The sequence below is a fragment of the Ornithorhynchus anatinus genome, chromosome X2 (assembly GCF_004115215.2).
Source record: "Ornithorhynchus anatinus isolate Pmale09 chromosome X2, mOrnAna1.pri.v4, whole genome shotgun sequence".
Lineage (NCBI taxonomy): Eukaryota > Metazoa > Chordata > Mammalia > Monotremata > Ornithorhynchidae > Ornithorhynchus > Ornithorhynchus anatinus.
The window spans coordinates 25,164,542-25,180,581 of record NC_041750.1 but is presented as its reverse complement, the minus strand read 5'-3'; the positions used below and the strand labels follow the sequence as shown (position 1 = coordinate 25,180,581).

The window sequence follows — 16,040 nt, the reverse complement described above, 5'->3', positions numbered from 1 at the left end:
CTGATCAAACCATCACTGACAAGATGGGGCTGGCCACCTACCTTTTCCATCCCCAAAAGAGGGGTCAGGGAGGATAAAAGTTCCACGGGTCATCAGGGCCTCCTTACAAAACTCTCTGCACCAGGGAACACCTCCAGCATTGAGAGAGAAGACCCCCATTGACCAAAAGAGTGGGTATCAAATCCGATTGGAGACTGATTCTGTTCATGCATATGTAATGTATGTACAAATCCCTAATTTATTTTAATGTCTGCTTCCCCTTCTAGAAGGTGAGCTCCTTGTGGGCAGGGAATGTTCCTACCAACTCTTATTGTGTATTGTGCTCTCCCAAGCCTTTAGTTCAATGTCCTTCACACGGTAAGTGCTCAAAAAATACGGCTGAAAGATTGATTGATTCATGGATACTGGAGGAGGCTTCCAGTGAGGGATCTCTAATAACAGTAAACAACAGTAATAACTTGAAATTCACATAGCACTTGCATTTTTTTTTCAAGGCATTTGACCTCATTTGGTTCTCACGACTTCCTTGAGAGGTAGAGGCAGGTATTATCGTCATCATTGCCCAGATGAAAAAAACGGAGGCCCAGAGAGGTTAGGAACATGACCAAGGTCACTCAGCAGATCAGCAGCAAGATCAGGACTAGAAACCAGGGTGCCCAAGCCTCAAATCTGGAGCCTTTCCATTAGGACCGCACTTTGGACAGAGCTCAGAGATGACCTCCAACTGGACAGTCAATCGGTGTCAGAGGTCAGATTCTCTCTGACCGGTGGACATCTCCCTTCCACTATCGAGGATAGCTATCCTCGGCGTCTGGTCCAGAGGGAACCTTATTTAATTTGCAGCAGCTGGTCCAATGATGTGTTGCTAATGGAGTTGGCCAACAAGGGAATCTTGACTTTTTTTTCAACATTGTGGAAGGTTGGCACCCACTACTGATTTTTTGTTTCCTAATGGTATTTGTTAAGCGCTTACTAGGTGCCAAGCACTGAACTAAGCTTTGGGATGGATACAAGATGACACGGTCCCTGTCTCACATGGAGCTTCCAGCTGACTGAAAGTTTGTTGTTTACTTTGGGATATTTTGTCACTCTATGGCAACCTAAAAGGAGTCTCCAATGGAGATTTACTCCTCTCTGTTTATAAAAAGGCAAAAAGAAAATGTTCATTTAAATAACTTAATTAGCATGCAACCAGAAAGGCTTCTAGCTACCAACTATTATTTCTTCAGACCTGAGCAGTCGTCAAAAGAAGTTACATCCGAAGGCTGGAGGGATTGGGGTTGTACCCCTGGCAGCATAAAGCCCCTAACACCACTGGGAACAACCACACAACCCCAGTCCCAGTGGGGAAAAATTTCATTATTCATTTTTTTCATGAACATTCATTATATGCCAAGCACTGTTCTAAGCACTGGGGTAGTTACAGGCTTATCAGGTTGGACACAGTCCCTGTCCCAACTGGAGCTCCCAGTCTTAACTGGAGGGAGGAGGATTTGATCCTCTTTTAACAGTCGAAGAAACTGAGCCACAGAGAAGTTGAGCGACTTGCCCAAGGTCACACAGCAATCAATTGGCAGAGCTGGGTCCCAAGCCCGGGCTCTTTCCACTAGGCCTCCCTGCTTCTCACTTCAGCCGCAACACTTAAAATTAACTGCAGTTAACTCACTTTAGGTGGTCAGATCTGGTTGTTCTGTACCTGCGTTGATTCGGTGGTGCTCAGTCACAGGGCAGCTGTTCCAGGCCATCCCTTTCCATCCCACACCACTGCTCGCGGGATCTCTGGAGGCTTCTGACTCATCCTGAAAAGGAATGCTCACTTCCGGGCCAGATACAACCTGGGAGAGAACCAGCAGGGAACTGTTTCAAGAAAAGAGGCCGTTTCCTACACGGGGCAACTTTAGGATGCGGCTTTTTGAAAATAATTACCATTATTAGTATTACTAGAGTAGTAGTAATGCTTTTATTAAACACTTTTTAAGTGTCAAAACATTGTACTAAGCGCTGAAGTAGATATGACAATCCCACCGTATACCTACCCTTATATTCTGCCGCTTTTCCTTATCTGAAATTTATTTTAATGTCCGTCTCCTCCACTAGATTGTAAGCTCCTTGAGGGAAGGGATGGTTTCTACCAACTCTACTGTACTGTCCCAAGAGCTTAGTACAGTGCTCTGCACACGGTAAGTGTTCTAATCATAATAACAATTGTGGTATTTGTTCTAAGCACTGGGGTAGACGCAAAATAATCTCTACCTCTGTCCCTCTCAAGAGGGGTATCTCTGTCTCTACCTCTGTCCCTCCCAGGAGGGATGTCTCTGTACCTCTCTTTCTCTCAAGAGGGGTATCTCTGTCTCTACCTCTATCTCCCTCGAGGTTACCAGGCTCGTTCTCCCATCGCACGCGTATTTTTTTGGTGCAAAATCTCTCGGGCGGCTTCTCAGTTATTCATGTAATAAAAACATATTTTTCACACAGAGGCGATTTCCAGATGCTTTCCTACACATCAGGCGCAATTCCAAAACGGCTTCTTCTCGTAGCTCCGCACATGCCCCAGATTTGGGCAGGGATGAGAAGGACTTGATGGGAGATGCCAAGTTAAATCCCATCCTCACAGTGCCAGGGGTGAAAGTAGGTGATGATAGCGTTTCCTGTGGAGGAATCTTACTCCTTGGGTAATAATAATAATAATAATGTTGGTATTTGTTAAGCGCTTACTATGTGCCGAGCACTGTTCTAAGCACTGGGGTAGACATAGGGGAATCAGGTTGTCCCACATGGGGCTCACAGTCTTAATCCCCATTTTACAGATGAGGGAACTGAGGCACAGAGAAGTTAAGTGACTTGCCCACAGTCACACAGCCGACAAGCGGCAGACCTGGGATTCGAACTCATGAGCCCCGACTCCAAAGCCCGTGCTCTTTCCACTGAGCCACGCGGGGTACTCTATCGTAATCTCCTAAGTGTGTAGTAAAGCATTTTGCATGCAGTAGGCACTCAATAAATACCACTGACTGACGGACTAAGACACTGCATTGAGAAATTGGGGAACAGAGAACAAGTTAATAGGACTAAGTGAACATAGGCGCAGCACATGGTAAAGGATCCTTGACAGTTTTTAAGAGCAGCACCCTGTTTCAGCCAGAGGTTAGAGAAGTAGCATGGCTTAGTGGATAGAGCAAGGGCCTGGGAGTCAGAAGGACCTGGGTTCTAATCCCAGCTCGGCCACCTGTCTGCTGTGTAACCTTGGGCACGTCATTTCACTTCTCTGCCCCTCAGTTCCCTCATCTGTAAAATGGGGATTAAGACTGTGAGCCCCCTGTGGGTCAGGGACTGTGTCCAACGTGATTACTTTGTATCTACCCCAGCGCTTAGAACAGTGCCTGGCATATAGTAAGCCCTAAACAAATACCATAAAAAACAAACAAAAAGATAAAAACACAAACAAAATGGCCCACTCCCCCAGCCCTCAGCTCCGGAGTCCCAGTGCATACCCTAGAAACCCCAAATGCAGCAGGCACAGGATTTCATGCATAAGATTGTATGATTTGAGCACATAACGTGTGCAAAGCGCTGTACTGAGCACTTGGGAAAGTAGAATATAACAATCAACGGACACACATTCCTTGCCAAAAATGAGCTTACAGTCTAGAGGGGGAGATAGACATGAATAAAAATAAATTGTAGATATGGACACAAGTGCTGCGGGGCTGAGAGCGGAGATGAATAAAGGGAGCAAGTCAGGGCGATGCAGAAGGGAGTGGGAGAAGAGGAAAGGAGGAAGCAAGGTGCCTTCGATAAGGCTTTGGGGGGGGGGGCAGTAATTGTCAGACATGAGGATTTGAAAGATTCTGGGGAGAAGATTCTGGCACGGAAGAATCGGAGTTACCTTGGGGTCCTCTTCCCAGCCCTTCCTGGATTCCGGGAGGGGCCGTGGCTCCCTGGCTAACTGAGAAGCTCCGCAGCCCATGGAGGGGGCCCTCCAACTTGGCTGCTTTGGCTGCCTTCGGGTTCAAAGGCCGCGTCCAAGCCCCCCGACCCTTCCGGCCCCACGGCAGCCGCACCCTGGGCCCAGCTCTCTGCCTGCAGCTTCCCAACTTCCTAGAGGACTGTCGCCGAGGCCCTGGGCCGTTGCTACCAACAGAGGAGCCGTCCAGAGTCGGACCCGTGGCCTCAGAGCTCGGCCGCGGGATCCTTGGCAGTCGGTCATCTGGTCGATCCTGTTTACTGAGCACTTACTGTGTGCAGAGCACTGTCCTAAGCGCTTGGGAGAGGACATTAGAACAATGTGTGGGCACATTCCCTGCCCACAACGAGCTTAGGGTCTCGAGGACGAGCTTTGATGGGGAGGGCCTGTCGGTCCCGGTCTCTGCAGGGTCCGGCGGGCCACCGAGCCGCGCCCTCTTCCCCGGCCTCCCCACCACAGCCTAATTTAACCCTTCTCCCTCCACCCCTCACCAAGACCAATTAATTTTGTGTCAATTGGAGGACAATTAGAATTGAACAGCAATCAGGCTGTTTGATCCCTTCAGTGCATGATAAAATCCAGTGATGGGGGTCAGCTTTGAACTGTGCATTCAAGGGACTACTCCACAGACCCTCAGGCCTTGCTGTAGACCGAATGAGGCTGGGAGTCCAGTCCGGAAAGCGGCTTTAGTGACTCTGCCCCCTCAGAAAGAAACCCATGGGGGCATCCGGTTAGCGGTTCAGGTGGCAGGAAATGGGTCTGTTTATTGTTATAGTGTACTCTCCCAAGTGCTTGGTAAAGTGCTCTGCACATAATAAGCCCTCAATTAATACCAATTACTGACGGGCTCAGCCAGGTGTGGGGCGTGAAAACGAACCCAGTCATTCATTCAGTCGATAGCTACTGTGTTCCCAAGGTCTCGGGAAGGGAACACTAAGCCTCTGGAAAAAGGGAACCCCCCTCCAACCCAGGTTCTTTTTTTTATGGTATCCATTAAGTGCTTACTATGTGCCAGGCACTGTACTAAGCACTGGGGTAGAGACAAGCTAATCAGGTTGGACACCGTCCATGTTCCACAAGAGGCTCACAGTCATTTTCCTGATGAGGTACCTGAGGCCCAGGGAAGTGAAGTGACTTACTTCACTTGGAGCAGGGATGAGAACCCAGGCCGGTGTTCTATCCACTAGACCACACCGCTTCTCCTTCCAGGTTCAGGTTTAACCGGACGGACCCCCGCTAAATGGTGCATATGATGTCATCACGCTATGCTGCAACACATGTGATGCACGTGCGGTTGGGTCTGGTCGTCTTCCCCCTTTCCCTTTACTCCTCCCCCTCTCCCGTCCCATCCCCTCAGCACCGTACTCGTCCGCTCAACTGTATATATCTTCATCACTCTATTTTGTTAATGAGATGTACATCACCCCGATTCTATTTATTTGCTATTGTTTTAATGCGATGTTCTTCCCCTCGACTCCATTTATCGCCATTGTTCTCGTCTGTCCGTCTCCCCCGATTAGACCGTAAGCCCGTCAAAGGCCAGGGACTGTCTCTATCTGTTACCGATTTGTACATTCCAAGCGCTTAGTACAGTGCTCTGCACATAGTAAGCGCTCAATAAATACTGTTGAATGAATGAATGAATTTAGTGACTCCGCTAGGCGATATCCAGGAGGGTGTGCCGGCGGCCAACAGGGCTTGGCTTCCCTTGGCTTCCTCAAGCCCCCGTGGCAATCAACTCTAGATCCTGAGCAGCCCTAGTGACTAGTTTCTCTCCTGGGGGCCTGAAACTGTCAGGACCACATTTAGAAATGTCCAGCTGCAGGGAGGAACTTGTATTTCTGAAGGGACTGAACCCTTGTCCTCATAAACTTGGCCCAGTAGCTTCAGTCAACAAACTGATGACGCTTCCTATCCATAATTCATTTGTTATAGCCATAATTCATGTATTATACCCATAATTTATTTATTATATCTGTAATTCATTCATTATATCTGTAATTTATTCATTATATAGGTAATTCATTTATTGTATCCGTAATTTATTCATTATATCTGCAATTTATTCATTATACTCACTAGTTATTCCTTACATCCGTAATTCATTTACTATATCTGTAATTCATTTACTAGATCCGTAATTCATTTATTATATCCATAATTTGTTCATTATATCTGCAATTTATTCATTATATCTGCTATTTATTCCTTATATCCGTAATTCATTTACTACATCTGTAATTCATTTACTAGATCCGTATTTCATTTATTATACCCGTAACTTATTCGTATCCCCAATTTATTCATTATATTTGCAATTTATTCCTCATATCTGCAATTCATTTAATATATCCATAACTCATTTACTAGCTCCATAATCAATGTATTAGTTCCATAATTTCTTTATTATATCCAACATTTACTATAGCCATAATTTCTTTATTATATCTCTAATTTATCATATCCATAATTTATTCATAATATCATCTGTTTCACCCTCTAGCCTCTAAGCTCACTGTAGGCAGGGAACAAGTCTACCAACACTCTTGTATTTTACTCTCCCAAACGCTTATTAGAGTGCTCTGCACTCAGTAAGCTCTTAATGAATACAATCGATCAATCGATCGATTGATCACGGAGCATCCCCTTAATAGGAAGATGACTTGGCCTTTCCCCCCGTTCTTCATCTCGTGTCTGCATCACGAGGAAGGCCAAGACTCCTAGAGTGAGGAAGGCCTCCCCAGAGCCCACACGCAGTCCAAGCAGCTGGGATTCAATCGTCCACTGGAAAATCCTGACACGATTCTGGCTCCTAATGGCCCATCACCCCATTGATCGCTTGCGCACGGAGGTCTTGGAAAGCGATTCTTTCCAGAGTGCTCTCATCCCTGTTCTCAGAGGAGAGGAGTCCCTGAAGTTTTAGTCTTTGGAATCCTAGTGGGGAAGGGGGTTGTCATGGTAACGGGGCCGGCGCCTTTAGAAGATTCACAAATCCGCCTGTGAACTTTTGCGTTTCAGAAACGAATGAACACTCGCAGAAAATCGTAGCAAGATTTCTCGCCTTGCCCTGAAAAATCAAAACGTCCACCCGGAGGTTCTGTGGGAACCTGTGGGCTGAGTTCCCACAATGATCCCGGCAGGGAGATAAAGAGACTGGAGTTCAAAGCGGGAATGCTGAAGACTTGAGGGGTTTGGGCATTCCTGTTTGGACAACGCGGTCCTGGCTGAAATAAACAACTATATAAATGTGCACGAGGACGATCATCTGCCAAATCCCGGCATTAAGCCGCAGACTCGATGTGCGAAGGCAGAATAAATACTGTGAGAAAATACCAATTTCAGGCTATTAACTCAGGAACAGGCCACTTACCATTGCATACGGTTTTAAAAATCTCCTAGAATTGTGCTAGTCTAATTCAGAGCTTCCATAAGAATGGCTATTAAATCACATTAGGACATTAAATGGGTTTAATGCTGCACAATAGGCTTATTTGGAGATGTGTAGAGTTGAACAATGCGTGCTGAATGTCTGGTGGAAAGGCGTCGGCTTGTTACTAAGTACACTGGGGAGTCTGCCCGCAATTAAGGAAAAGTAATATTTAAATTCTGGTTTCCATTTTCAGCCCTGTGAACACAGGCACGATTGCAGCATTTTCTGGTGGCTGTTCCCGGCTGATCCTGACAGAATTTGTTTGACTCTCTAGGGGTGTTCGGTTGAGTGAAAACATGCAGAGGCAGGGAGGAGACGAAAGATTGTAACAGGATTAAGTCTTGGCTCACAGAAATACAAAGGAAATTCTATTCACTGTCTTCCGGTAGGATTTTTTTTTTTTGGTATTTATTTAGCACTAACTATATGCCAGGCACTCTACTCAGCGCCGGGATGGGTGTAAGCAAATCTGGTTGGACACAGTCCCTGTCCCACATGGGGCTCACAGTCTTGATCCCCAGTTTCCAGATGAGAGACCTGAGACCCAGAGAGGTGAAGTGACTTGCTCAAAGTGACGCAGGAGAAGAGTGGCAGAGCCGGGATTAGAATCCAGTTCCTTCTGACTCCCGGGCCTGGATTCTAGTCGCTAGGCAATGCTGCTTCTCTGGTATTGTTGTCCCTGAGATTACTGGGAATTGGAGTCCCCACAGCCGAGGACATGTGTGGAATTTCGGCAGTGCACCTTGAGTTTTCTGAAATGGTGGGGACGAGGTTAGGAAGAGGTTCTTCCAGAGACTTTGGAGCTGCCAAATCCATCTGAAACTCACTGGATTTATTAGAATTGGACTAATGAGGCACAGTAAGCACTTAATACATTAACAACAACAACAATAATCATAAAGCCCCTCTCGACTGTAAACTCACTGCGGGCAGGGAATGTATCTATTTATTGTTATATTGTACTCTCCCAAGTGCTTATGACAGTGCTCTGCACACAGTAAGTGTTCAATCAATATGATTGAATGAATGCTCCGCGCATAGTAGGCATTCAATATATGACCGATTAATAGCGAGGGAGCCAGATGTTAGTTTGAATAAATCATCAAGCGAAAGATTAGGAGCAAATGAATGAGTTCGATAAGAGATTTAGGCAAATTTGGATAGCTTCTGATCTTCTGGAAATCACTGCTCAAGGAAAGCAATCCCTTTCTTAATGGTAGTCTGAGGACAGATTTTTTTGGTCTGCTATTGTCATAGAGAAGCAGCATGGTTCAGTGGAAAGAGCATGGGCTTTGGAGTCAGAGGTCATGAGTTCAAATCCCAGCTCTGCCACTTGTCAGCTGTGTGACTGTGGGCAAGTCACTCAACTTCTCTGTGCCTCAGTTCCCTCATCTGTAAAATGGGGATTAAGACTGTGAGCCCCACGTGGGACAACCTGATTCCCCTGTGTCTACCCTAGCGCTTAGAACAGTGCTCTGCACATAGTAAGCGCTTAACAAATACCAACATTATTATTATCCAACCAGTGGGAAATGATGAAAATAGTCACCAGGGGGCAATACAGTCTCAGTGATCTTGTGGTAATAACCCTATGGGCATTTTATTCAAATCAATCAATGGTATTTATTGAGCGCTTACTATGTGCAGAACACTGTACCTAGCGCTTGAGAGAGTACGATGCAACAGAATTAGCAGATATGCCTAAAACGAGCAAATCAACTACACGTTTCACCTTCGCTGAGGTAAATTGTAAACAGGTCCCACACCATCAATAAGTTATTGCGGGATTGAACAAGCAATCCATCAATCAAGGGTATTCATTGGACACTTACTGTGTGCAGAGTCCTGGCTAAGCACTTGGGAGAGTACGATACAACGGAGTTAGTAGACACTTTCCCTCCCCAAAACAAGCTTACAGTCTAGAGAGAAAGCAGACATCGCGATAAATTACAGATGGACATGTTTATACATGTTATGAGAGTGGGCAACATGTTCTATTTAAAGTATCTTACATCTGCTAGATGTTGTTCCTTGAGGGCTGGGATCATGTCTCAGTTTCCTCTTCTGAAAAATGGAGACTCAATCCTACTCCCTCTTATTTAGAACGTGAGTCCCTTGTATGACAGAGGCTGTGTCTGATTAGATTATCTTGTATCTAACCAGTGCTTGGCACACTGGAAGCATTAAACAAATACCAGTTTTCCTAATTGTTCTTGATAATGTTATCGATCAACTGATGGATCTTGCTCTAGCCAAGAATGGCAATCAAGAGTAATGTATGGTGGTGTCAGTCAATCGGGTATTTACCCGATCGCTTACTTTATGCAGAGGACTGTACTTGGGATTGGGAAAGTACAATACAACAAAATTAACAGACACATTCCCTCCCCATAACGACCTTACAGTCTAAAGATGAGCTGTTATTATTATCAATTTTTAATCAAAGACCTTTGAATACCTTGATTTGGGGGACTTGTTTTAGGTGATCAGAAATTCTGGGTTCACCATGAGCCTGACTACTCTTACATTGAAAAATCCAATTTTACTCTAACTCCAGGATGTGCCCAGTCCAGAGGACCCCCAAACAGATGACTCCTGGTGGTCTTGGGGCAGAGTACTGGTCCCCAAACCTCTTTGGATCCATGAGAATCCTCAAAGTGGGAGGAGAGTTCCCGCCTCACCCCACCCACCTGTAGCATCCCCCAAGGTCACACAGATGGTATGTGGCAGAGTAGGGTTTAGAACCCAGGTCCACTGACTCCTAGGTGCATGTTTTTCTCACCAGGCCACATTGCTTCCCTGCCAGATCGTCTCAGGCAGGTTGTGGCTGTGAGATGGAGATAAAATGATGGCTACCCAAATTCTGGGTCTGTCTGGCAGTACAAACTTGGAGTGCTTTTTGGTTTTTAATGGCATTTGTTAAGTACTTACTATGTGGCAAGCACTGTTCTAAGGGCTGAGGTAGATAGATACAAGTTAATCAGGCTGGATGCAGTCACTGTGGGCTAGTAGTCAAGTAGAAAGGAGAACAGGTATTGAATCACCATTTTGCAGTTGAGGAAACTGAGGCATAGAGACGTTAAGCGTCCAAGGCTGCAAAGCAGGCAATTGGTGGAGCCGGGATTAGAACCCAGGTCCTCTTGCTCCCAGGTTCATGCTTTGTCTACTAGTCCTTGCTCTTTCAATTAAAAGGGTGGCCTAACTCTCAGAGATGTGTTGGCTACTTAGGATGATTAAACAGATTAAACCTCTCAACAATAGAGGCTCTGTAGGAAGATGACTTGACGGCTAATCATCAAGAAAAGTTAACTGCATAAATCAATAAAATAAAAAAAAAGTTCCCACAGTATCCTGGTTGGAACCACTTGGTCACTGGCTGGCGGTGAATTCTCAGCATTTCTATAGAGGAATACTTGCCTCATGAATGTAATCCCTAGGAGTTTTCCAAATGCTCTCAAATAAATTCCCTCCGTTCCTCGATCTAAATGCAATTTTCTCCCAGGAAACTAACTGGAATAGACTCACAGGCTACTGCTTCAGACAGACAGAAAAGAATCTCTCTCACATCTTCCTGAGAACCTCTTCTTTGCTACGTAATCTGGGTGTCAAAGGTCCAACCTTATTTTTGCATTAGGCCTCCGAGCATTCTCTCTGACGGTAGCTATCCTTATGGGTACAGAATGGTTGCCTTGAAACTACGATTTATCCTCTTCATCCTGCTTCTCCAAGACCTTAACTCTTAACCCTTATTAGCTGGCATTTAAATATTTTAAATGACATTTGTTAAGTGCTTACTACATGTCAGGCACTGTACTAAGTGCTGGGATATATACAAGTTAATGAGGTTGGACACAGTCCATGTCCCACATGGGGCTCACAGTCTTAATCCCCATTTTATAGATGAGGTCAGTGAGGAACAGAGAAGTAAAGTGATTTCACCAAGGCTACAGAGCAGACAAGTGGAGAAGCCAGGATAAGAACCCAAGTCCCTCTGACTCTGAAGTCCGTGCTTATCCAGTAGGCAGTGCTGCTCCTCTAAAAGATTAACCCCAACTTCTCCTGGCACTCTACTGAACGGATCCATATAAACCCACCACATCGGACCAGTGGTATTCACTTGGGCTGGCAGTCAGTAAAGACTACTGAAGAATAAATCCAGTGTGTCTGGGCCAGTTAAGAGGTTGGTCTTCCCTGGTAGCCAGGATTTCTGTGGGACATTGCTATTCTGAGGATATAAAGAGCTGGGCCAATGGAAATGCGTCAGAGCTGAATCCTTCAGAAATTCTCAAATCAAAGCGATGATGATCCACTCTGCTCCTAATTGCTGGCTCTACCCAGCTCCTAATTATCTCATTAACTACCACTATTTAATATGTCTAGGATTCCCTCCAGAATTCCCCATAGGAACCTTCTTCCCTGAGAAAGTTTTCCAATTTTTAATGGTGTCTAATAAACTTTTAGGATTAATTCATTTGCCTAACTAAATAATCTCCCTCCCACGTTTTTTTTTAAAGCTTGAAAAAAAAGCTCACAGGTGATAATTTGCTCAGTCTCTGATACACCCATTTTGGGGTTCAAACAAGGAATATCTTACTCCAACTTCTCAGGTACAGCCTCCATTTAGAGGCTAAAGAGTCTGGACATTTTCATAACTTTCCATCTATAATTTTGCCTTGGCACATTTTTGAAAGGTGAAATAAGTTGTTAACCACTTAGAGGAGAATTAATAGTCCACATTTTGTTGAATTTACTAAATTATAAGTTGGTAATGGGTAAAGGGAGTGGAAGAGAAGCAGTGTGGCTCAGTGGAAAAGCATGGGCCTGAGAGTCAGAGGACCTGGGTTTTAATCGCGGCTCCCCAATTTGCTTGCTGTGTGACCATGGGCAAGTCACTTAATTTCTCCATGCTTCAGTTACCTCATCGGTAAAATGGGGATTAAGACTGTGAACCCCATGAGGGAGATGGATTGCGTCCAACCTGATTAGCTTGTATCTACCCAAGTGCTTAGCACAGTGCCTGGCACATAGTGAGCACTTAACAAACAGCATTAAAAAACAAAAACAAAAGCTCTATTAACCAACATCTTGCCTATCACCTCTATATGGAAATTGAGGTCTATGATCCTTTGTGGAGAGGGAGTTTACAATGGTTGAAATTTCCTTGAGGGACATGTGACTCTCTCTTGGCCAATCTGATTAGCAAACACCAATCGTATTCTCCATCTCTCTCTAATAACTCTTCCTTTGCTCTAGTTTTCCACAGTTCTAATACAGTTGATTCTTCTATGGTTGTGATCCACACACAGTACCCTCCCTTCAGGTTCAGTCAGTGGAATTTATTGAGGGCTTACTGTGGAAAGAGCCCGGGCTTTGGAGTCAGAGGTCATGGGTTCGAATCCCGGCTCGGCCACTTGTCAGCTGTGTGACTTTGGGCAAGTCACTTCACTTCTCGGTGCCTCAGTTGCCTCATCTGTAAAATGGGGATTAAGACTGTGAGCCCCACGTGGGACAACCTGAATGCCCTGCGTCTACCCCAGCGCTTAGAACAGTGCTCGGCACATAGTAAGCGCTTAACAAATACCAACATTATTACTGTGTGTAGAGCACTATATTAAGTCCTTGGGAGAGTACAATACAACCGAGTGGTAAAGAAGCAGGTGTAGCTTTGTGGAAAGATCATGGGCCTGGGAGTTGGAGGACCTGGGTTCCAATCCCAGCTCTGCCACTTGTTTGTTATGTGACCTTGGGCAAGTCACTTAACTTCTTTATGCCTCAGTTCTCTCATCTGTAAAATGGGGTTTAAGACTGTGAGGCCCATGTGGGACAGGGACTGTGTCCAACACGATTATCTTGTATCTACCCTGGCGTTTAGTAAAGTACTTGGCACATAGCAAGTACTTAACAAATGCCATGAAATGAACGAACAAAAATAACAATAGAATTGATAGAGACATTCCCTGCCAACAAAGAGCTTCAGAAAAAGTTCCACAAATCTGATGAGCAAATGGTGTTGTGATGATAATCCCAAACCCTACTTTGAATGTAGGTCCCTGCAAAGTCAGGACCACAGTGTTGGGCATAAGTGCAAAAGCCAGGTCAAGAGAACTAAGCAACTGCTGTTTGCTGAAAGGAAACTGGGCAACCACAAACAGGGCGGGTGGAAGAAATTTCTGAGCTGAAACAGAACCCGACACACATGGGTTTTCAATAAATATGGAATCAATCAATTAACCCACATATGGCTCTGGCTAGGACCAGTTGTTTTTGGATGGTCTCGGATAACACTTCATGGAGAAAGCAGTCATCACTTCGAGATGATTCCCACATTTTGCTAACCAAGTAGCAGAAAGGTTATGCTTCCCCCAGGGTGAGTGAGAGAAGGAAAGAGATGTATGTTGAGGGTGAGGAGGGCAGCCAGAGGGAGGCAGGGAGAGGACAGAAGGGAGAAGCTGGTGTGAAGAGACAAGGAGTGGGAATCAATCAGTCGATCCACAAATCAGTGGTATTTATTGAGTGCTCAGTCAGTGCAAAACATTGTACTTGGGAGGGTTCAGTACAACAGAGTTAGCAGACACGTTCCCTGCCCACAATCAGCTTACAGTCTAGAGGGGAAGACAGACATTAAAATAAAGAATATTTAATTGAAGAATATATACATAATGGGAGAGAGGATGGTGAAGAGAGGTGGACAGAGACAGAAGGAGACCCAACAAAACATAAAAAATCAGAACTTGACTGAGGCCGTTGGAAGGCCAGACGAAAGGCCCATCCAGGTGGGTATCCTGCCTGCAAAATGGCAACAGGATGCTTGGCACAGCCATGCCACTGTTGTCCTCCTAGATAAGGGGGCAGCTTGGGCTAGTGGAAAGAATTTGGATTTGAGAGAACCCTAATGGAGACCACCCATTGCCCCTAGGAAGACAGAAACCCATCGGGCTTTAAATAATAATAATAATAATAATGATAATAATGGTATTTTGTTAAGCTCTTACAATGTGCCAGGCCCTGGGGTAGATACAAGGTTATCAAGTTGAATGCAGTCCCAGGCCCAGTCCCACAGGGGGCTCACAGTCCTAATCCCCATTTTACAGATGAGGTAACCGAGGCACAGAAAAGTAAAGGAACTTGCCCAAGGTGCCACTGCTGACAAGTGGCAGAGCCAGGGTTAGAACCCAGTTTCTTCTGGCTCCCAGGCCCCTGCTCCATCATTACACGACACTGCTTCTCAGGGCTTTGTGGGGAAGTTCACTGTGGACAGGGAACATGTCTACCAACTCTGTTATATTGTACTCTCCCAAGTGCTTAGTACAGTGCTCTGCACACAGTAAGTGTTCAATAAATACCATTGATGATTGACTGATTGATCCCCAGTCACTCAAGAGGCAGATTTGCTCACCAAAGTCTGGGTGAACCGATCATAGGCGGGGGAGGGAAGGGCAGGTTTCCCACCAGTGTTTTAATCAAAGGGATCCAAAAAGCCAAAGTTGCCTGGAGGCCATTCACTATCCAGACAGTAGTACATTAGCAAATCATGAACCTTATGGGAGAGGGAGTCATGGACAGTTAAATCCAGACACAATTCATACTGCATCTGACCTGTCCCAGTCTGTGGTCTAGTCTACCCCAAATTCTCCAAACAATCACTCATCTCTTTCTTGCAACTGGGTAAATTTGGCCGTAGAGATCAAAGTTTATAATTGCAAGCTTAGACCATAATGAAGAAAATGAAGACAGCACATACGGACTGATGCCCAGTAGATGGAACACAGGGCTGGGAGTCAGAAGGACCCGTGTTCTAATCCCGGCGCCGCCACCTGTCTGCTGCATGACCTTGGGCAAGTCGCTTAACTTCTCTGTGCGTCAGCTACCTCATCTGTACAGTAGGGATTACGACTGTGAGCCCCATATAGGACATGGACTGTGTCCAGACTGAATAGCTTGTATCTACCCCAGTGCTTTGTACAGTGCTTGACACATAGTAAGTGTTTATCAAATTCAATAAAAAAAAAGAACTAGAAATGATGCTTTGCTTTTGGGGATGTTGCCTTGTGACAAGCCTACAGTTTTGCTCGTATTTAACAGCAATTTACTTCCTGCAAAATTTGGTCAGAGGGCAGGTGAACAATACGTCTTTATCAGAGATATATCATTCCTGCATAAAAGGAATCTGGGCAGCTTCCAAGTCAGCTGGGAACTTTCGAAAGCAGAAACCCACGGCTAAGAAAAGCCGGGTATCCCTAAACAGTGTGGACGGCAAAAGGAGTAATGAGAATCACTCATATTAACTGCTGAAGTGCCCCCATCCTAGACAAAAGATTCAACAAAGAACAGGATATAGGATGAGAAAGAATTATGTTGTATCTTTAAATGATTTGAACGGTTAAACACCTCAGAAGGGTGTTTTACTCGTAATGATAGAACAGAGAAATAGGGCAGGCATTCTCCAGTGGGATTACATAAAGAGAGAACTTGGTTTGTTATTCATTCTCTAAGCAGTGAGCTTTGTGATCATAGCCTCTTTGCATTGAATTGAATCTTGCCTTCACATACACACGTGCCATTCCAAGATGTTGAAGGCAAGATGGGAGTGCATGGAGTGAGGTGAGCATTTTGGTTTCATTCTCCTCATAAAAAGCACTGTTTTAG

General features: G+C 45.2%; 1 protein-coding gene across 2 annotated transcripts in view; it reads right to left on the bottom strand.

Moving 5' to 3' along the window:
- STMND1 (stathmin domain containing 1) overlaps positions 1-16,040 on the bottom strand; it is a 112,432-nt gene that overhangs the window by 9,141 nt on the left and 87,251 nt on the right. For both annotated transcript variants that reach the window (XM_039910549.1, XM_039910550.1), the window contains one exon: positions 1,697-1,835. In XM_039910549.1, the coding sequence (XP_039766483.1) occupies positions 1,697-1,745 (49 nt within the window). In that variant the 5' untranslated portion in view covers positions 1,746-1,835. The remainder of the gene's footprint in view (positions 1-1,696; positions 1,836-16,040) is intronic.